The sequence below is a fragment of the Hemicordylus capensis genome, chromosome 1 (genome assembly GCF_027244095.1).
Source record: "Hemicordylus capensis ecotype Gifberg chromosome 1, rHemCap1.1.pri, whole genome shotgun sequence".
In the NCBI taxonomy this organism is placed as follows: Eukaryota; Metazoa; Chordata; class Lepidosauria; order Squamata; family Cordylidae; genus Hemicordylus; species Hemicordylus capensis.
This window is the reverse complement of record NC_069657.1, coordinates 37,961,037-37,983,144: the sequence shown is the minus strand read 5'-3', so window position 1 is coordinate 37,983,144 and position 22,108 is coordinate 37,961,037. Positions and strand designations below refer to the sequence as shown.

The following is a 22,108-nucleotide window of genomic DNA, read 5'->3' as shown; positions in this document are numbered from 1 at the left end:
AGAGTGCTGAAAAATGCCTATGTTACACAAGAGCATCTGTGCTTTGGAAGTATGGGGCCATACCTGTACGGGTACACACTGTATGTGCTGTTAGAAGTGTGCACTCAGCATCAGTCAGGATGTTAGCCAGTGAAACTGAATGTTCACAAAGCACTATGCACAGGAACAAAGTTGCATAGGTTTTTGCACAATGGTCCCCAGTTAAAAATGCATGCCTCTGTGTGCCCCTGCACCAGGGATCAGCATAGTTCCCAGGTGTCTGGTGTGCATAATCAGCACAACTGAGACTCCAAACTTTTTAAATTGGAAGCATTTTCAGGCTCAGCAAAAGGTATCTTATTGATCTTGATACTAGCATATGCAGGGGCGTATCTAGGGGTAGGGCAGGCAGGGCACGTGCCCCGGGCGCCACTTGAAGGGGGGGCACCATTTTATAAAATTATTTTTTTTTAAAAATGGCTGCCAAAAACAAAATGGCCACCGTGCATGCTCAAATGGCCTCTGTGAGGCTCTAGGTCATGCCAGGCTTTGCAGAGGCCATTTGAGCATGCGCGGTGGCCATTTTGTTTTCAGTGGCCTTTTTTTTAAAAAAAAAAATATTTTTAAAAACGGCCACTGCACGTGCTCAAATGGTCCCTGCGAGGCCCTAGAGGCCAGTGGGGTGAGGGGGAACCTTTGCAACCCCCCCAGCCTTTAGGAAGCCCCCCAAAGGGGCTATGGGTAAAAATAATAATAATAAAAATATAATATAAGACACTGTACACATATTCAGATTGGCACTATGTACAGAGAATCAGGGCTTGTGAATACTGAGCTGACGCTTAAGAGCTAGGATTGTATTCATTTGCTCTTACTTTGCTTCTTGTGATAAGTGAGTTAAATGTGATGTCTTGCTAATATGGCTATTAATGGTGAGTTTGTCTTTGAATCAGTGTGAAACCCTTAATATTAAGGCCCACTGGGAGTTTCTTGCTCTCTTTCTCTCATTTTAACTGTCTTTCTGAAAGACTAGAATATATTCCAAGCAGTGACACAGTTTACTCTGCATATCCTTTAATTATTTACAGAGTATCTGGGAAAAGTCAAATTCTCCATTTATTTTTAAAACTTATGTAATGGTGATGCTACAATGCATAGTAGAGAATTAGACAGGCACTTCTGTTTAGTTTTCCAAGTACATCTCCACATAGTATTTGGGTATTTCATGAGCCCCCACATACTGAAATTTGTAGTTTTCCAGCATTTTTTTGGTCTGTCTAAGTCCACTGCTAAATAGTTTTTGAAATATTAAAAGATTAACGAGCTTGACTTGTATTTTTCAGCTGATATTATGGTAAAGTTATCTGAAAGATGGGTGTCAGATGCTTGGACAGGGGGCGCAATTTCAGTGTTTGCCCTAGGCGCTATTTTCCCTAGATACGCCTCTGAGCATATGTCACAATTTACTTGTGATCAGTTATATATTTCTGTTCTTGTAGCTTTAAAAGGTGTGACACTGGAAGAAGCAACAATAGCAGTCACAAGCAAATATTAAGGTCTAGTTTGAATATAAATGTGTGGGGCGGGGAGATGTGGGATCCTCAGTATACTTTTAAGACCTAGTTCTATGAACAGCAGGCGAGGTGGTCATCCTTTCTAGGCTGTATTGTTTCAAACTACCAGTGGAGGTTCCCATGATGAATTCTTTTCCATACAAAACTGTTGATAATAATAATTGCTGCCTAGAAAAGATTGGCATGTGAGGAATAAGACTGGGATAGAGTCCTTTTCTCTGACATCTAGTTATCTGTGGATGTACAAGATTTTAAAAAAAAAAAATTCAGATTTTTTTAGACTTTTTCAAACAGAGAATAAGAAAAAGTAATGCATGACCCCATTGTGTCCTCTCTCAGACAATCCTCCGTAGCCCTACAGATTGTGATCAGCAAACTTGTTCTAACCTTCCCTTTACCCATTCTGACCTCCCCTTCCCCATGTCTCAGTAAGGGAGAAGGAAGAAAGAAAGAATGAAAGAAAGAAGAATGAATGGAAGGAAAGAAGAGAAAGCATACATACTGTGCACCTCCTTATGACATGCACTAACTTTTTATGTCTGTCTTATAGCCCAGAGCCTTCCACAAGCATACCAAAATATGAACCATAGAAGTATGAAACATGCCCTTCTGCACAGTTGACTTGCACAGAGTTCTAAAAACCTTTTCCAAATCTCATCTGACTTTTTCTGAGCAATTGCTTCTGGCACAGGGCACTCAATCATGCAAGTTCTCACCTAAATTCTGAAATAGTATAGGACAGAAAGATATTTACTGCCTCATTTGTGGTCTATGAAAGCTAAGCCTAAATTTCAGACCAGCAGAGATGTTTGTGACCAAGCCATTGGTCTTATTAGAAGATTGAAATGGGAAATTGTTTTAATTGTTGTTTATATTTTAGTCCAGAGATTTGTATATGGGTTGGTATATAAATGTGAAAAGCAAACAAAGAAACAAACAAATGCATAAATGCTGACCCTTAATTACAACATCAGAGTGGTATTATTAAAAACTGAGCACTGTTGCTAAAAGGCAAGAGTATTTTGCTTAATTAAATAAGTCCAAGGAAGATGCAGGTTTACAGTTACAAACTGATCATTTGCATTTGCCATTCACTGATACCGTCACCATAGCTGCTCTCTTTGCTCTGCCCTTCAAGAAACAGTTGTGTTGCCAATATTCTGTTTTCCTTAGTATTTAACTCTGAGCTGGGTCAGATGAACACCAACTTCTTCACATGATAACATTGGGGTCATGTCATGCATGTGTCCGCCCTGATGTCACTGACAGACGTTTCAACATGATCTAATCGCATCCTTTAATCACATGAGAGGGGCCCTCAATCGCCCCCTATATGCACTCCCAAGCTTTTTAAGCATGCAATTAAATGATGCCTCAATAGCATGTCCTGCAGTGATGTCAGGGACTCTCAGGATGCCGTGTCCCACTCGTGAAGAAACTGGTGTCTATATGAACTGGTTCTCTGTTGCAACAAAGCTGATGATGTGTGCAAGTTTGGCCAAAATTACCCTTGTTTTACATATGAGATGCATTTTGTATACTGGAGTCTCTTTGCCAGTTCTAGGGGTCTTGGTGTGCCAGAGTGGTAAAACAAGGTAGACTGATCAATGAGCAAGCAGGAACTGAACTCGATTGAGGAAGGCAGCCTGCTTCGATGTAAGAACTCTTCCATCTATTATTATGTATATCTGCAATGGAGAGCTTGGAAGCCAGTATTTCTTGGAATTAATGATACTCCGAAACGCTGAATAGTAGCAATAAGCAAAAAAGTTTGTTATGAAGACAACCAACCCATGCTTTAAGGGATAACATAAGAGAAGTTAGAATATTGGGCAACTCCACCCTAAACATTAGTGCCTGTAAATCCCATACTGGTGTAAAATCACTGGTATAGCATCCTATTTTTGCACAGTTTGGGTGGTTTTGCAGGGTTCTCATTTCAGTAGTAACTCCACAGTAGTGGAGTTGCAGAAGGAGAGATTTCAACAAGGGGCAAGATTATCAGAAAAGTTTGAGGCCTGCTCTTGGATATACAGTATTATAGATTAAGCCTGCAATCCTATGCACACTTACTTGGGAGCAAGTCGATTGGGATTTACTTACAAATAAGCATGCACAGGATTGAGTTGGCTGATGCACAAAAGCAATCTACTCAGAGTATTTGGTGTGGACATATTTTTATGCCTTATAACAACTATAGTAATGTTATCAACATAGATAAATGTCATTTTTTAGAAGTAAGGGGTTTTTGTCTTTGATATACGTACGCATAAGCATTAAATGACCCAGTGAGTTTGCCAGAAATATTGGACTTGAGCTGGGGGCTGGGGGATTGGCTGACGTTTTCCACACAGCAGAACATCGGCATTAGGGACCCACTAGGGCTGTTGTGCAACTTGAAAGGCAATCCCGATGATGTCGCGCAATGGGACAGCTGTGGAATGACTTAAAACAGCTTCCAGACATTTCCACTTCCGGATAGTTGGGCAGCATTACTTCTGATGGACACAAATGGAATGCATGTCTACCTCACCTGCTGTTCATAGAATTAGACCTTAAATGTAATAGACCTGGAATATGTCCCTAAAGGTTGCGGAGTGTACAGGGGCATGGCCATGGCAACAGAAAAGGATCTGCAGGGAGGGGAGAGAAGCAATCATTGCATCCTCATGCCCCTCCCTGTGCAGTGTGCTACAAGGCAAGCCTTGAGTGCACTTAGCTTACAGGCTCCTTTCAAGGACAGAGTTCAGAGGGGTCTGAACCACGCTTATAATGGGAGAAGGTCTTCTAAACTATCTCATTTCCAAATTTACCAGGCATCACTTTGCTCTCATTCTCCATGTTTGCTCTCAGGGCACATGATTTAGCACCTACCCACCCCCGCCTGGAGGGTCATATATAGAAATATCTTCCAAATATTTCTTCTATTATTTTCCCCCCATGTAAACTGCGTTGATAATTTTTTTTGGTTGAAAATGGTATATAGATGGTAATAAATAAATAAATATACTGCCTTGTAGTTCTAAGTAAAACAAATGGAACATACTGAGACTGTGCACACAAACAGCCCTACCCAGGTTAGGGCAGTCCTACCTGAGTAGGGTTGCTCATGTGCAGCACCAGAATCAAGGCCAATTCTGGTGCTGCTTCCCCCAGTAGCCCGAGGTTTTTACCCGGGCTTTTACTTGGGTAAAAGGCACAAGTGCACCCTTTCCCCCAGGTCCAGGGTCTTGAGTATGCAGCTCGAGCATACACAGGGGTGCCTGGAGCGCCCAACTCCTGGGGGAATCACCCAGTGCACCATGCTCATTGCGTGGTGTGTTGTGAGGTTCCTGGAGGCAGGGGAAATGAGTCCCAGCCTCCAGAGATCTGTGTTGCACGAAGCAGCATGGATTGTGTGGCTGTGTGGTGGCACACCGAAGAAGAGCCTACCGATTGTCTGGTGTGGGGGGAGGTAGGACCAACCCTGCCTTTCCCTTGCCCACCCTCTCCACCCCTCTCATGATTGTGGGAATGACCCTACTTCTTTTAACTTGGTGACTCTTACCTAGGACCTCCTCCCGATGTGCTTGAATTTGGTTTGTATCTGATTATCAGTACATGCAGAGGTGCACCTAGATAATTCTGGAGCCTGGACCTAAGGGCCTTTGGAGGCCCCCCCTCCCCTGCAAATTAAGCATAATTATGTTCCGCTGGGCAACCAAACTGCCCGGGACAGACTAAAGAGGATTTCGGGGGCCCCAGGCTGTGGAGGCCCTAGACTTTGGCCCCGAAGTCCAGGGGTAAGAACAGGGGTAAGAATACAGAGTACATGTCAGATTACCAAGGGGCTTTATACTTTGAGTGGCTGCCGTCTTGAAACAAAATGGTGAATTGACCAATAAAAATTGGGGTTGCCTGGGCTCATTTTCCAGGAGGGTTGCAGACAGATTCTTGTAGAGACAGACTCTGGCCAACACTAAGGCAAGTGTCCCAGATACACTTTGCAGAGTGGGGTCAGTGGATGACTTCTTGAAAAGGAGATAAACAGTGTATGCGCTAAACACTAGAAAAGAGACAGGTTTAATAGTAGCACTTGGCATACTCTAAGGAAGACGAACCTGGGAGAGAGGATTATGTCAAACAAGAGAACAAGCCAGAAACATGAGACTACTATTCAGAATGCAAAACTATTCATTAAAAGTATTCAGAACAATGGAGTTCTCTGATAAGAGCAAGTAAAATGCATTATTGAATACAGTACAGTACTATCATATTAGAATTCAACTAAACCAGTAGTTATTGCAGTGTGTAGAGTAGTTCATATGCAGGTAAATTGATCGCTTTGTGACACCAAGATCACTGCCTCTGTAGCATAGAACCTAATGGATAGATGCTTACAGACTAACGGATACGATGATTCCTCCTAGGTTCCTAGGGAATAGAGAAGGTTTTCTATTATCTTTTTGTTGTTTTTGTTTATGCAAAATGCGATCTGCATACCTTTTGAGAATAGTAAAAGCAAGTAAAAGAGCTTACATAATGGAATAGCTCACCCTCTAAGTGGTTATGAAGACATAGACTGATTGGAAATATTGCTTTGACATAGTATGAGCTTTAAAAAGAAGGCAATTCTGGCTGACAACCGTTTAATGCTGACAGTAGCTAGGTAAAAAGTAACATAGCATTTGACCCACTTAGGAAAAAATAGCTTTAGAAATAACTTCTTTTGCTACTTACTATTCTACATCCATTTCATTATTGATCCTTTTAAAAGCTGCAAGACTCTTATATTATTAGCTGTTAAGATTTCACTGAAGTTGCCAATAGGTCTGGTTCAGATGTAATACCAAAGCATGGCTTGGCATTTCCTAAGAGACCTTTGTTCTCATGCACTCCCTCCTTCCCTTGTGCCCTCCTTGACTTCCAATCTTGCAACAAGTCATATAGTTTCTTACTTCTCAACCAGGCAAACTATGGTTTGCACAACCCAGAGTTTGCCCTGTTCAGGGAAGGAATTGGAGTACATGAGGGAAGAAGGGATTTGGGAGGGAAAGGATGAAGCAAGCAAGCCTGAAGCTAATTCATGCTGAACCAAACAATAGACCAGGGGTTCCCAATCTGTAGTACTTCAAATGTTGCTGAACTACAACTTCCATCATCCCTAGCCCCAATAAATTGTAGCTGGGAATGATGGGAATTATAGTTAACAACATCTGGAGTACTATGGTTTAGGAATCAGGTAGTACTCCAAATTTTGTCATAGACTGTTTTGGATATTAACTGTTTCAGATCTTGCCAGACCATTCAATTTTTTCATGCAATAAATGTGCAGTTATTCATTTCTTGCACAGGAATCTAGATGCCTTTCCTCAAAGTAGGACTTCTGTTGCTGAGATAATACATTTTCCCAACACTTGAACTGCAAGGTTTTGTTCCTAAGAACATGTACTATAGTTCCTCCAACAGTGATTTTATCAATGGTTATTGTCATCTGTTCTCCTGTTTATTTATTTATTCATTTATTCATTTATATTTAGATTTAGATACCACTTTTCATAAATTATCCCAATTTAGCTCTAAAGCCATAATCCTAAATAGCTTGAAACTATTAATAAAGTTGCTATAATTCTGGCAAAAAGAATTGGGTCTGTACATTCATTTTAGGGGTAAAACAAAGCGTATGCAACCCACCCCACACCTGCCAATTTTACAGCCCAGCTTTTTTGCAGGGTGAAATGTGCCTAAATTCATTGAAACCCACAACTTAGATAAACTTTTCTGCATCAGATCAGGCTGTTAATCATATACTTTAATTTTTATAGATGTGTTTAGCAGATAATCATATACTTTAAATTTTAATAGATGTGTTGGACACAGCATGAATAGATTTAAATCAGCAATTTTCTTCATGAGATACTGGTTGATATAACAATATTGAACTAAGGTAACTGGTCATGTAATTTCCTAATTTTCCAACAGTCTTATATTTTTCACAGTAGGTAATCACAAAACAAACAAACAAACATTGACTATGCTTTAATGAGTGGCATCCTGTTTTAGTCTATTTATTGAAAATGGTTGTTTTCTTTCTAATTGCTTTATTTTTTCTTTATTTTTATTTAAGTGATTGAATACCAATCCATTCCTAGGTATGGACCAGCAAGCCCATTCAAAGGACATTTAAGTACAAAAAGTAATGGTAAGTAATATGAAATTATGAATTAAATAACTGTGTGTGTTTGTGTGTGTGTAATGTCTGTCTGTATCTCTGTGTGTACATGTATCTTTGCATTAAAATGTTCATTGTGTAAACTATAAAAATATTTCATGTAAGCACTGTAGTAATACCTTAGTTTGGCTCAGAATTTTAAAAATAATGTTATTCAAGCTTCCATCTGTCTTGGTTGACCGAAATAATAATGTTGTTTAACACAGGGATATCAACTGGTTAAAAGTTTTTAGTACTTTGACTGCCCTGCTTTTTACCAATTAGATCAATAATACAGTATCTCAGTGTACAAACAGCTGATGAAACATGGCTAAATATTTATTTTAAATACACACACACATCAAATAGCTGAACTAGTTCAGCAGATGCATATCAGATGTATACAGCACTGAATACTCTTTCATAGCAATGAGCATCTTTTCATAAGAGATTGTACTGTTTAAAGGCCAGTTTAAAAGTCTACATGTTCGTATTAGGAATAAATAGTTAAGTGCCTCACCAGTTAGTTGATCAGTTCTTTCAGCCCAGAGTGATATGAAATATGCTGCCAGGGGTTGAAGTCCTTCAACCACTTTACTCCAGAGTAGTCACATTGACTTCATAATGGGGCTATTCTGGAGTAGCTGCTTTGGGCATATCATCGTAGTGTCATGTGCAAGGATATGTTTTGTTGCTTTGGCTGTTAAAAGCTGAACATTACATCTCAGAAGCACCACTCCAATGGCTCTGTGATTCGGGCTTTGCCTGTTCATGGCTTGGTAACGGGAGAATCAGATTCTAATGTGAGTGTTGGTTTTCTTCTGCTCTGTTTTCCAGTGTGCCTGTTTAGGAGTTGACTAGATCTCCCGGAAGCTTTTCAGACAGCAGGCTTTACCGTGGGTTTATCACGAGGCTTTACTAAGAGTTCGAGGCATAACGGATACTCCGACACAAAAAGAGGATGTTTTTTACCCCAGACATAAATCAGGCTAGGTTCCAATACAGAGGGGGGAAATCAAATTGTGTGTAAAGTGCTCTCTGAAATATCACATGGACTTCGGAGTAAATCTGGCTGATATGTGAATGCACACCCCACCTTCCCAAAATAAAGTCACGGTAAAGTCACGTCTGAAAAAGTTGCTATCTGCTTGGGCTAGTCATGAGGCTCTATATAATCTGCAAAACAAGAACATGCTCTAAGGGCCAGGAAATGGGTGGAAACTGCATGCCAAAGTATTGGTGGCAGTTGAATGACGTGCTTCTGGGTTTGTGGATATTGAAGTAGAACTCCTTTGCTCAAGAGGAGCCCAATCACCATTTAAATGCTGAGGTCCTGGTGAGTATAGCCAGAGTTCTCACATGCTAGTAAGTGGCAGTTAGTCATGATGGCTATATGGCTCCAGGCAATATTCCTCAGAAACTCAGCTGCTGGGATACCATGGAAGCAGAGGAATATTGTTTGTTGGCTTCTCAGAAGCATCTGATTGAACACTGAGGAAGACAAGATGCTAGGCCTTTGGTCTGATAGGCCTTTGGTCTGATCCAGTAGGGCTCTTTTGTTCTTAATTATTGAAGGAACCTGAGGGATTGTGGGCCTTTTAAAGTAAAATGTGTTTAATCATGTGAGTACTCGCATACAGAAAGAAGCATGTGTTTAAGAATTTGGTTTATTAAGGTGGCTGACATCCAGAGCAATAAACAGCTCACGGAAGGATGTGCTAGCACCAAATTGTTGTGCTAGCTAGTTGCGCTGTCTAGAGCTTGTGCTCCAGACTAATGTTGCACTACTGCAAGCATGCTTCTGGCTATGCAACAGTTGCTCAACTATGACATGTCTCATTTGTTTTAATGGGGAGGGACATTTGCTCAAGAATGCTATAGAGCTGTTGTGTAATAGTGCCATTCTGCAAATCTCCTGTTAAAAAGCACAACTAAATTAACTTCTTGTGTTATTGCACATTTGCTCACTCCACCAGTGGTTCATTGTAGGGATGTGCATGAGCCAGTTTGGCGCCTCCTCTGAAAAGGCATTGGGAAAGGCCGTGCGTGGCAGTGTTGCTGTTCCCTGCAGCCTCCATGCAGCATCAGTATGCACATGGCCAGCGAGCATGCACACCGACCATGTGTGTGCCAATGCTGCATGGAGGCTGCAGGGAACAGTGATGCAGCTGTGTTTGGCCTTTTGAAGAGTGGGCACCGCCACCAGGAAAGCAGTAGGACAGCAGACGAGCCAGTAAGGAGCTCCTTGCCTGCTTTTTAAGGGAACTGCTCCATGCCTCGCCGGCAGCTGCCCAAGCCAGTCATGCACATCTGTAGTTCAGTGCTCTGAATGTCAGCTAGTGTGTGTAAATCTTATGTTTGAAATCCTAAATCGGCTTTAATCTATTTAAGCCTACTGTCAACGGAAACAATTAAGATAAGGAGATAAACTTAGATGAGACTTTCATAAAATATTGCTCTTATATAGGACTTCCAATTCTCTCCCATCCAGACTGTTGATCAGGCTCACACCTGCCAGTAACGTTACAGCATCTGGTGTTCAGGTCCATTCTCCGGGGCCTAGCTTAGATGATGTTTGCAAAATGACCATCTTTTGTTGTAGAACACACTCCTCATAGCAGGTTTGAATGCTCCTGACTTCAGCAAATCCATAACAGTTCTGTCACTATTGCCCTGTAGACATGTGTCCTGTTTGTGAAGCTGCTTCAGGGAAAGGCACAATGGAGGTAATGAGGGCAGAGCTAGACCCATGCCCTGGTTTCAAAATACATTTTGAAAGCCTGTGCTGTGACAAAGCCTGTGTCATATAAGCTCAGATATAAGCCTGAGCTTATGTGACACTATAAGTTCCTCCCAGCAGCCACAGTGCTTTCCTTTGCAGGCCTCATTGAAATGAATGGGAGCTGTCCAGGAGCAGTGTCATTAATTCTGTTCACACCATTTATTCTTTTCAGGGAGGCATATGTAGGGCAAGTTCCTGGTGGATTCCCGCACCCCACCCCATTCACTTTGTTTTTTGTTTCTTGGTTTTTAAAAAATGCTTTTATTAGTATAATAAGTGGAAACAGAAAGGTTACATCTCTTAGAGTCCAACAAAACCAAACAACATACAGAGTCTTATTCATCAAAACCAAGACAGAAGAAAAATACAGTAGTATTGAAAGAAAGTCCATAACTAGGTATCAGTAGCTATCTATTAAAGTGTCTTGAACCCTAACCCTAAAGGGAGGGGGAAAGGGAGAAAAAAACAGCCCAGACCTGGTTGATCATCCTACTGTCAGGTAATCTAAGGAGGAGAGAACCAGCATCGTACAAAACAGAAATAATACCAGTAATTCAAGCGCAGAGCCAGACGTCCCCAATACTCTGTGGCATGAGCTCCACCTATATATGTTTTTTTTAATGTACCCCAGATATGTGTCTCAAATATGTCCTGGTATGTAGTAGTAGTAGTAGTAGTAGTAGTAGTAGTTGTTGTTGTTACATTTATATCCCGCTCTTCCTCCAAGGAGCCCAGAGCGGTGTACTACATACTTGAGTTTCTCTTTCACAACAACCCTGTGAATTAGGTTAGGCTGAGAGAGAAGTGACTGGCCCAGAGTCACCCAGCTAGTTTCATGGCTGAATGGGGATTTGAACTCAGGTCTCCCCGGTCCTAGTCCAGCACTCTAACATGTGCTTCAATTCCGATTATAAAAATATTTCACTACAATAAGGAAAGAACTGTCAGGCCAAACATAAATTGGTTATGCATTTCTCTGCGTTCAAATCACGCCCTAAATCTCACCAATCCCTTCATACTGGCTCTCTCCTCCAAAGACAATTTAGCTACCTCCTGAAGAATCCATGGAAATTTAAAAAACAGCAGTACAGAAAAAACATATCGGTGTCTATGGGCTCATCTATAAATCTATTTGTCAGAGAGAATAGGATTTAAAACTCTCACGGAACACTCCCTCTGGATTCAATTAATTATTAGACAACTGTGTATACAAAATGATTTCCAACAGGAATATTCAACGGAGAAGAGAATAATACCTGAAAATACGAATTCTGCCATGACAAAAGTAGTATGCGTGTTGTAAATACAAGGCCACATGTCCACCAACGTACAAATATCCCATCTCATTACAGACTGGTATTCAAAAAACCATAGTAAAATAATTAACGAAGATCAGCCCAAACCTCTAATAGTCCCCCTCCTCATGTAATGAAAGTCAAACAAACAAGCCAGAGAGATAAATGGAGGGAGACTAAATTCAGCCCTGACTGATCTTTATAACCTACAGCTGGCAGCATAAACTATCAAACTTTAGCAGTGAGATAACCCCTCTATACAGATGTCTAATCCTTCGCAGTTTACTTCCAATTGTTTGCATCCAGCTAAACTTCTCAAAGTGTTATTATAAAGTATTCATAACTAGTATCAAAAGCCCATAATGGGAGGGAAAGGGAATAATAAACTAGAGCTAAGAAAAGAGAGACAGCATAATCTTCAACTGCTTGTCATTCATATCCTTTCAGAACATATGATGTCATTTTATAGGGTACTAGTATTTTTAAGCCCATTAAAATAACGGGCGCTAGTTGGGTTGTGTAGATATGTCTGTTAGTTCTGTGTCTCCGTTACATCTTGTATGCCGCCTCTGCCCTCCCCGGTTTCCGCTTGTTCCATTTTGTTTTTGCGGCAGGGCCGGTCCCGCCACTGCCGCCTCTGATCGGTCCCCGCTTCTCTTCCTCCTTTTTAGTGGCTGGGCTGGTCCCGCCGCTGCCGCATCTGCCCTCCCCGGTTCCCGCTTCTTCTCCTTCGTTTTAGCGGCAGGGCTGGTCCTGCTGCTGCCGCATCTGTCCTCCCCCGGTCTCCGCTTCTCCTCATTCGTTTTGCCGCCTCTGCCCTCCCCGGTTTCCGCTTGTTTTCTTTTGTTTTTGTGGCAGGGCCGGTCCCGCCACTGCCGCCTCTGATCGGTCCCCGCTTCTCTTCCTCCTTTTTAGCGGCTGGGCTGGTCCTGCCGCTGCCGCATCTGCCCTCCCCGGTCCCCACTTTTTCTCCGTGCGGTCCGGGAGCCAACATGGCCGCCGTGTCTCTGCAGCCGTGTCTCTGTGGCCGTATCTTTCTCGGACATTCTGGGCATGCGCTCTGTGCATGCCCAGAACGGCCGAGAAAGACACAGGCGCAGAGACATGGGCGCACACCAAGGCATTTTATTATAGAGGATAGCCGGTAGTCTTGTGCCATATATTTAAAAATATTTGCACTATTGTGTCAATTTGATTCTAAGAATTAAGTCTTCAAAAATATTCTCAGTTCTTCCCTGAATCCTCCATTCCCAATTTCTTCCTTAGAGAGCAAGAAAACAAAAAAAGAACCAAAAGCAGATATATGTGACATTTCCTTGGGTCTTTGAACCATCGGGTTCATAATGCCACTAAGTTCCTGATTAGATTGATACCCATATTAAACCTTATTTAGAACTCCCTAAATATTGATGGTTGAAATAAGAAAGGCAGTTAACACAGGGAATACCTTGAAAGACTAAGTAATAAGGCTTAATATTAAGCTATACTCAAGGTTACCATCCTAAAATACTACCCTAAATATTCACATATATTTCAGTTTCTTTTCTAATGGTATGTATTAATTCTTTAGGTTAAGACTTTGAACTTTGGGGTTATTTCAGTATTGCACCCTATGTGGACAGGGAATACACTGAAGGGCCAATTAAAAAGGTATGATATATACTCAAAGTTAGAACCTTTAAATAGATAGAAAAAAGGGGAGAAACCAGCCTTAAAATTTTAAGGCTTTGAGAATCTTCCCACTCACACCACAAAGGGTTAATTTGAAATGTTAGAAACAATGTCCAAGGACATTCTTTCATAGGGGAGAGACTAAGCAATGCCGGAACTAACTTCTGAGGCTAAAACAAACGGTTATCAGGTTTCTTCTAAGAGAAATCGCTCCAGTTGAAATCATTCCGCGTAAAACCTCACTGTAGTTGTAGTTCCCAAAGCCAAATAGTTCTATTAATACACCCATAAAAGGTAAACAACGGAGGCAAGTAAACTTTCAAATAAAGTTAAAACTTTCAGGTCCGTTCTGGTAGAATCTTCTGAATTTATCTCATAGTAAAACACATCTTAACAGTCTCTCCCCATACCGGTTAGCCCAGCCTGTCTTTAATGAGATCAGCATTCAGTAAAAGTGAAAGTAAGGAGGAATGAGAGGAATGAGGAATAATAAATCTTCACCGCTCCAGCTCAGCCAGGTGATATGTATGGGAATTCGTCAAGATAAAGTCAGAGTCTTGGCATGAAAGAAGCAAACTCTTTTTCCAACACTTTCATTTCCCCCATTAGAGCTTAGATAATTAGTGGCAAAAAGGTAATTGTTCAGCCATAAAACACTTTCGGCCATGCAAACAGAAGGAATTGTAAATGAAACTCTTAATTCAAAGCAAAGTCTTCTAGAGTCGAGCCTCCCAGCAAGCAGGTAAGCAGAATTTTTCCACGCAGGGCTTTGTAAGACATACGTATCCCGGTTATACATGTGGCCTTGTAAAACAATAAAATAAAAACACTGAATCAAAAGAAAAAAGAAAAAAAGCATACTTCTCTCAAAGTCTATCTTCTTCTCCATTCCTCTTCTCCATAGTAAGTTCCTGTCTGCCGGGAAGTTCAAGGTGAGTGGGGGGTGGGGGGAGGGGCGGGTATTCACAAACAGTTTTAAGTGGGCGGGGCAAGAACAACAAAAATCCCATAATGATCTCCGATGAAAGCTATAAATGGTTTAGAGTTCAAGATTAAAGTAAGAAATAAGTAATTGCTGGGATATCAGGCATTTTTAAAAAAACTCTTCAAGACAAAACTGAAAGCTGTTAGCATTGGAATGCTGAGATCTCCAGCAAAGTAAAGATAGCAGAAAATTGGCAAGAGCTTTCAATAGAAAGAAAGAAACCGTAGATCTGCCAAACTCACGGCCGTGGACATCTCAGAGATTCATTAGGTAAGATAAAGAGAATAGAGCAGGTCGTCTGTACTTTGGCGGTGGAATGCCTCTCTTCGGTTTGATGATTGCCGAAAGGTCTCTCCAGATGTTCATCTGGGGTTTTCCAGACTTTTCATGGTCTGAAGACCCCCCCCCCGACTCCCACCTCTGGGAGGAAGACCAAGCCCCGCACACATACCGACCTCCCATCTGACCAATGGGAGGTGATAGGACCAAATGATTGTTGAAAACCCTGACAGCTGGTTTAGTCAGGAGTTTTTGTTCCAGACGCCATCTTGCTTTTTCCCACCCCACTCACTTTGAGGGTTCCAATGCCACCATTGTTTCGAACACTTTACTTGTATTTGCAATTGCAGGTCAACATTACTGGCACCTTGTAATGATCATATGCATTTTAATTTTACAGCTTTCTGCATTGACTCCTCCTCCCGCAGACTAAGTAATCAGTACCTGATCAGGGATCACATGGCTGTCCATTACAATAAAATCCTTCAAGCCAAAGGTAAAATTGTACACATGTGAATGCCCCCCTCCCCGCGCACGCACACACTTTTTAATGTGCATGTTATTTTAATTTGGGGGGTGTACATGTAGCAAGACCATGAGGTCCGCCTCTTGGGTGGTGTGCTGCAGCCTCTCGGGACAGCTAGACATCTGGGGCCATCAGAGAGCAAGATTCAGACGGTATTGGAGTGGTGCTTCCTGTGGTCAGAAAGCAAGGTTCTGGAGGCACATGTGCTCTCTGATTCAAATTGGGAGGGGGCAGCAGTATATATCAGATATGCTCTACTGCTGGAGAGAGGTCATTGCTCAGTGATAGAGCAGATGCCTTTCACAGAGAAGGTCCCAGATTCAGTACCTGGCATCTCCATTTAAAGGAGCAGGTAGCAGATGATGAGAAAGGTCACTCATCCTTCGGAGCTGGTGCCTATTAGAGTAGACAGTACTGGGCTCCATGGATTAGTACAAGATAGATTATTCAGTACAAGGCAGCTTCATAATTCACTTCCGACTTCTGTGATCTGTACTGCTTCCTTGCTTCTCCTCCTGGTCATATCTGTGTGGCTCAGGCTGGTGAGAGATGGAGGTGACATGGGATAGGTGGGAGCAACCTGCCCCCACTTTGTATACTCACTATTCCTCAGGTAACATCAGTCCATCGCCTGCCTGACACAGATGGATGCAGTGAGGAGGAGTGAGCAAGAAAGGCAGGGGTGGGTTGCTCCCTCCTCCTCCTGATTGTGTCTATCTTGCTCAGGCAGGTGATGGATCAACGTCACCAGCAGGAGGAAGGAGCAGACCACCCCCTGTGTTGCTTGCTCATTCCTCCTCCTGGTCACGTCCATCCATTGTCTGACTCAGGTATCATGCTTAAATTTCCAGGCACCATGGTGAGCTGCACCTGGGAATTGTAGAGCACTATGCTATATGTTTATTACCAATAGTGTGCAAGGCACTGTACGCCCAGAACATAGAAATGTCATGCAGTTGTGGTGCCAGCATGGTGGAGTTAGTGCTTGGAAAGTTACAAGCCATGGTGGCTAATATGTTTTTACAAGTGTACAACAAGTGCCTTCCAGAGTGTGAGAAGACGAATATATGAAGCTGCCTTATACTGAGTCAGACCATTGATCCATCTAGCTCAGTATTGTCTACACTGACTGGCAGCAGCTCTCTAGGATTTCTGAAGGAGGTTTTTTCCAGTCCTACCTGGAGATGCCAGGGATTGAGTATAAGACCTTGTGCATGAAAAATGGGTACTTTTCCTTTGAGCTGCAGCCTCTTCCCTACAAATAGAAAGTTTTTACCCCTTTTTGTTTATTTGTAAATACAAATAGAAAGTTAAAACAAGTACTGGAGAACTTCGTTAATCACTGATTTGGTATCCATGGTTTTGTGTATCCGCAGTCAGGTAATTGACACCCAACCTTGGTATATGTGGGGTGGGGGGAGGGTTAATTCTGCATATCCTCTGGTCAGGGTTGGATGGAAATTACCTCAGATTTTGAGGCCACTATTTTGAGATTGAGAGCCTCAAAATGGCTCCTTTTGCAAAAAGAAAAAGGCCAGAAAAAAACAAAATTTCTGGCCAATTTTTAAATATTGGAGGGCACTGTTGGACTGCTGGGGAGGCAGGATGCAGAGTAGGCCACTTCCCCCACATTTATTGGGCCTTTAACCCCCCTTTTTGCGACTTTTTACGCCCACCAGAAACTTAACACCCTGATCTGCATTACCCCAATGACTCTGTATTCACGGTTTCCATATCCACGGCAGTAGTGGAGAACGGAACCCCCACGAATATGGAGGTTCTCCTGTATCTATCACTAGACTAAGATTTTACTAAATTTATACCTTTAATATATATATAAAGGCCGTGAAGCATTATATTAGATAAAGTAATCTACAAACAGAAAGACTGTAAACAGACAGAATGTCATAAAGTGCTATTCTAGAGGCATTGGTGTCACAGGTTGGCCACCAATGCTATGTATAGACTTGCCCACATCTGTGCGGTATTTTCTGTGTTTGAATTGAAAGTTCAACCTCTTTCTTTCCCCCCGCTATTCATCTCATACATGGAATGGATAGTTAGAAATGCATTTTCCTTTAATTCAGTTTTTATAAAATAATCGCTCTAATATTTAAAGTCTGCCATTTTAGAATAAAAAGAAAAGTCCCAACACTTGTACTTGCCAACATTCTTCTAGGTATTTTAAATGCTAGATTGAATCACTAGCTCTAGTATCTGTGTATTTTTAGAAGATTTTTATCCTCTGGAAATCATAGCAAAAATAAAAGCACTATACTGAATGCAGTCTGCGCCAATGTGTCAGCCTGAAGATTTAATATAATGAAGCTTCATAATTTGCCATTTGTTGGATCACTGAACAGATATTTATTCTCCCAAGACAGTGCTGTATCCTAATTAATATTTGTAGCATTAATTCTTTCCCTCATACCACCCACTTTTTTTTTTTTTTTGCATTGCTTCAGTACACTCCCATTTTAACTCTCTGTGCAATCACACTATGTGGTTCTATATAATTTTTTTCTCAGTTTCCCATGTTTTACAAACAGGTTCCAGCTGTTAGTGTCATAAGCAGAAATAAAATGAAGTGAATGAAAATAAATCTTGTGCATTTTAAACCCACAGGATCATTGAAAAACTTCTTTTAAAATTTTATTTTTAATCTCTGTGTTCAGTAAAAGATGGCCTCCAAATTCAATCTGCATTCTTTCCATTTGCAGATATTTATTCATCTTACTTAGTAGAATTCCCTCTCATGTATATCGTTCTGATTGCAATTTTTAATACCTAGTTACACATAGATGTGATAATTCACAATACTGCTTTATATTGTGCATTAAATAAATTCTTCAGTAAGGGAAAATTCTTATGTGAAGCCATTTCATTCAGGTTAATGGTTTTGGCCAGTCGGTCCAAACTAGCATACACACCAATTCACTTGCCACATAAATGACAAAAGACAGCTTTTAAATCTTCCTTCTGCATCCTGTTTTCCAAATCCAACAGAAAATATTTGTGCAATCTGATTTTGTTTAATGAAATCTGCATCAAATAATTAGATCAAATGTGTAATGTTTTATTGCAAGCTTTGGATTTATTTTATTTTTTAAATTTATTGTTAAATTTATATACCGCCTTTCATTAAAAACAATCCCAAGGTGGTTTACAAAAGTTAAAACACATATTTAAAAAATAACAGTTAAAAGTAATTAAGCTAAAAATATAAAAACAAATTTGATTTAAAATATATAATATACAAGCACAAAAACTATACATGGATAAAAACACACAGAAGCAGCAATAAAACAATCATGTAAAGGCCTGGATAAAAAGCCAAGATTTAACCAGCTTTCTAAAAACTGTGATGGAGTCCGAGGAGTGAATGGCCACTGGGAGAGCATTCCAAAGCCTGGGGGCAGCAACAGAGAAGGTCCTGTCCTGCGTGCACGACAACCGAGCTTCCCTCATTGTCGGCACCCGGAGCAGAGCCCCCTCAGATTATCTTGCCAAATGGGCAGCAACCCTTGGCAACAGGCGGTCCCTCAGGTATCCCAGGCCCAAACCGTTAAGGGCTTTAAAGGTCAAAACCAGCACCTTGAATTGGACCTGGAAACACACTGGTAACCCAGTGCAGCTCTTTCAAAATAGGTCTGATGTGATCACACCGGGCAGCTGCAGATAGAACCCTAGCTGCCGCATTTTGTACAAGCTGCAGTTTCCGGATATTCTTTAAGGGCAGCCCCACGTAGAGTGCATTACAATAATCCGGCTGTGATGTGACTAAGGCATAGGTAATTGTGGCCAGATCTGCCTTCTCGAGAAAGGGACGCAGCTGGCTCACTAGCCGAAGCTGTGCAAAGGCACCCCTGGCCACCACCTCCACCTGAGCTTCCAAAAGCAGAGCCGGGTCCAATAGTACCCCCAAGTGCGTACTTGCTCCTTCAAGGGGGGTGCAACCCCATCCAGAACCGGTGAAATCTCCTCATCCCAATTGGCTCTCCTACTGACCAACATTACCTCCGTCTTGTCTGGATTCAGTCCACATCCAGCCCATCACGGCCTCCAATCCCCGATTCAGGACATCCACCATCTCCCTAGGATCAGGTGACAAGGAGAGATAGAGCTGAGTGTCATCCGCATATTGCTGACATCTCAGTCCAAGTCTCCAGATGACATCTCCTAGCGGCTTCACGTAGATGTTAAACAGCATGGGGGACAAGACCGAGCCCTGCGGGACCCCACAGGCCAATGGCCACAGGACCAAGCAGTAGTCCCCAAGCACCACCTTCTGGACCCTCCCCCCCAAAAAGGAACGGAGCCACTCCAATACAGTACCTCCATACTCAATTCCCATACTCAAGAGGTGGTTCAGAAGGATACTATGTTCAATGGTATCGAACGCCGCCAAGAGGTCCAGCAGAACCAACAGGGACGCACTCCCTCTGTCTAGCTCCCAGCAAAGGTAACCCACTAGAGCAATCAAAACAGTTTCAGTCCCATATCCGGTGCGGAAGCCAGATTGAAAAGGGTCCAGATAATCTGTATCATCCAAGACCCTCTGCAGCTGGGATGCCACCACACGCTCTATCACCTTGCCCCAAAAGGAAAGGTTAGATACAGGTCTATCGTTGTCCAGGTTGGAGGAATCAAGGGAGGCCTTTTTAAATAATGGTCTTACCACCGCCTCCTTGAGGCACGATGGCATCCTGCCCTCTCTTAATGAAGCATTAATGATCAACTCCAACCGTCTGCCTGTACCCTCCCTGGCAGCTTTTATTAGCCATGAAGGGCAAGGGTCCAGAGCGCACGGTGTCGCTCACACATCACACAGGATCTTGTCCACATCCTCAGGCTGTACCAACTGAAAAGAATCCAACACAACAGGACCAGATGGTACCAGAGGCATGTCTGCCGGAACTGCCAAAACACTGGAGTCCAGGTCAGGATGGATGCAAGTGACTTTATCTGCAAAGTGGCAAGCAAACTGATCACAATGGGCTGTAGATGATTCCTCCCCCATTACCTAGGGGGATGTGTGGAGCATGTTTTTGCCACACGAAACAGCTCTGTTTGTTTGCACTGAGCAGGTGCAATGGAGGAAGAGAAAAAACATTTCTTCGCCACCCCCACTGCCACGGAGTAGTCTCTAAAATGGGCTCTAGCCCGTGTTCAGTCGGATTCAGTACGACTCTTCCTCCAGCATCGTTCCAGCCGTCGTCCAAGTTGTTTCATTGCCCTAAGCTCCGAGGAAAACCAAGGAGCCAAACGGGCTCCTCCAAGCCTGAGAGAGCGTTTAGGAGCAACCGTGTCAACAGCCCGGGTTGTCTCTCCATTCCAGAGATCAACCAGGGCCTTGACAGGGTCACCAGCACTGGACACTGGAAACTTCCCGAGGGCCATCTGGAATCCAAGCGGATCCATAAGCCTCCAGGGGGCAGACCATTCTAATTGGTCCACCACCCCTGCAGAGGGCAGACGGAGCTGTCAAACTAAACCCCACCAGATGATGATCTGTCCATGACAAGGGAGTTTTCTCAAACTCCCCCACCTCCAGATCATTTATTCCCCGGTCAGCAAAAACCAGATCCAGAGTGTGTCCTGCCATGTGGGTAGGGCCTGATACCAGTTGAGACAGTCCCATGGTTGCCATGGAAGCCATGAAATCCTGAGCCAAACCCACTGGGGGGCCTCAGCGTGGACATTGAAATCCCCTAGAACAATATGTTTGGGGGAACCCAAAGCCACCTCCGAGACCACTCCTGCCAGCTCAGGTAGGGAGACTGAAGTGCAGCAGGGTGGTCGATACACCAACAGAATCCCCAGCCTATCTCGGAGGCCCACCCTCAAGGACAAACACTTGAAATTCTGAGATTGCCTGACTGGGCACCTGGAAATGAGGAGGGTCTCTTGATATATGACTGCAATGCCCCCTTCCCGAACCTCTAGGCGGGGCTGCTGCACACTCAGGAAACCTGGAGGACAGAGCTGAGAGAGACCAACCCCGCCCAGCGCATCCAACCAGATCTTCATCAAACATACCAGATCAGCATGCTCATCCGCAATCAAATCGTGGATGAGAGATGTTTTAGCATTAACTGACCTGGCATTCAGCAGCAGCACCCTAATCCTCAAGGGAGTGTTCTCAGAGCTCCCAGGGGTCTCAGGGTTGGGAGAAGAGCTGGGAAAAGGAACAGGCCTCAGTTGCCTGGACCGTTTCCCCCTGTAACGGCCAGCCCAACTCCCACCACCATATCTCCCTCTGCCCACTACCAGTGATATTGCTGCCCCCACACCAACCCCACTTTCCTGCTCTCCCAGACACATCCCTCAGTCCAACCAACCACAGCTCCACAACTTAACAAAACCAAATCCAGGACTCAAAAAATTTATGCTGACTTCTGGATAGGAGTCATGTCAGGAAGATCTTCCATCCCCAAGGCTGAGAGCCACAAGGACGAGAGCCCTTGTGCTCTCGCCCTTTGCTTTGCGCCAAGAGGCTCGCACCCCTGGCTCAGCCTGAGTTTTAAAGCAGCAGAAGCAGCCCCATAGATGGTACACACCTGGAGAAGGTGGGGCAGAGGCAAAAAGCGCAATCAATGCTCTGCCCAAGATGTTCCCTCTTCTCTGATTTGCATCAGTGCAAATTGTTATGTTATGTTATGCTATATTATGTTATCAGCCAAATATCCTGAGTAATGAAGTGCTTGACAAAAAAAGTTGTGCTTAAAAAGAAAAGTTGTGCTAGTGCAGATTGCATTTGCGCTAACCCCTGCTAACTTGGCAAAGAGGCACCTTTTAATGTGGTGGTTCTCTTTATTTCGCAGAGG

General features: G+C 42.9%; 1 protein-coding gene and 1 long non-coding RNA gene across 10 annotated transcripts in view; one reads left to right on the top strand and one right to left on the bottom strand.

Moving 5' to 3' along the window:
* SPATA7 (spermatogenesis associated 7) overlaps nt 1-22,108 on the top strand; it is a 102,426-nt gene that overhangs the window by 7,783 nt on the left and 72,535 nt on the right. For 2 of the 8 annotated variants that reach the window (XM_053276571.1, XM_053276553.1), the window contains exons 2-3: nt 7,660-7,734; nt 15,156-15,251. The exons of 1 other annotated variant lie outside the window; for it this stretch is intronic. In XM_053276571.1, coding sequence (XP_053132546.1) covers nt 7,660-7,734; nt 15,156-15,251 — 171 coding nt within the window. Of the gene's footprint in view, nt 1-3,111; nt 3,210-7,659; nt 7,735-8,416; nt 8,547-15,155; nt 15,252-22,108 lie in introns of those variants that run through there. 5 more of the 8 variants (XM_053276590.1, XM_053276563.1, XM_053276580.1 and 2 more) reach the window with 4 other exon arrangements.
* Nucleotides 1-22,108, bottom strand: part of LOC128336661 (uncharacterized) — a 36,028-nt gene that overhangs the window by 7,580 nt on the left and 6,340 nt on the right. The window contains exon 3 of one of the 2 annotated variants that reach the window (XR_008312031.1): nt 19,299-19,375. The exons of the other annotated variant lie outside the window; for it this stretch is intronic. This is a non-coding gene — a long non-coding RNA (uncharacterized LOC128336661). The remainder of the gene's footprint in view (nt 1-19,298; nt 19,376-22,108) is intronic. 2 annotated transcript variants of the gene reach the window in all.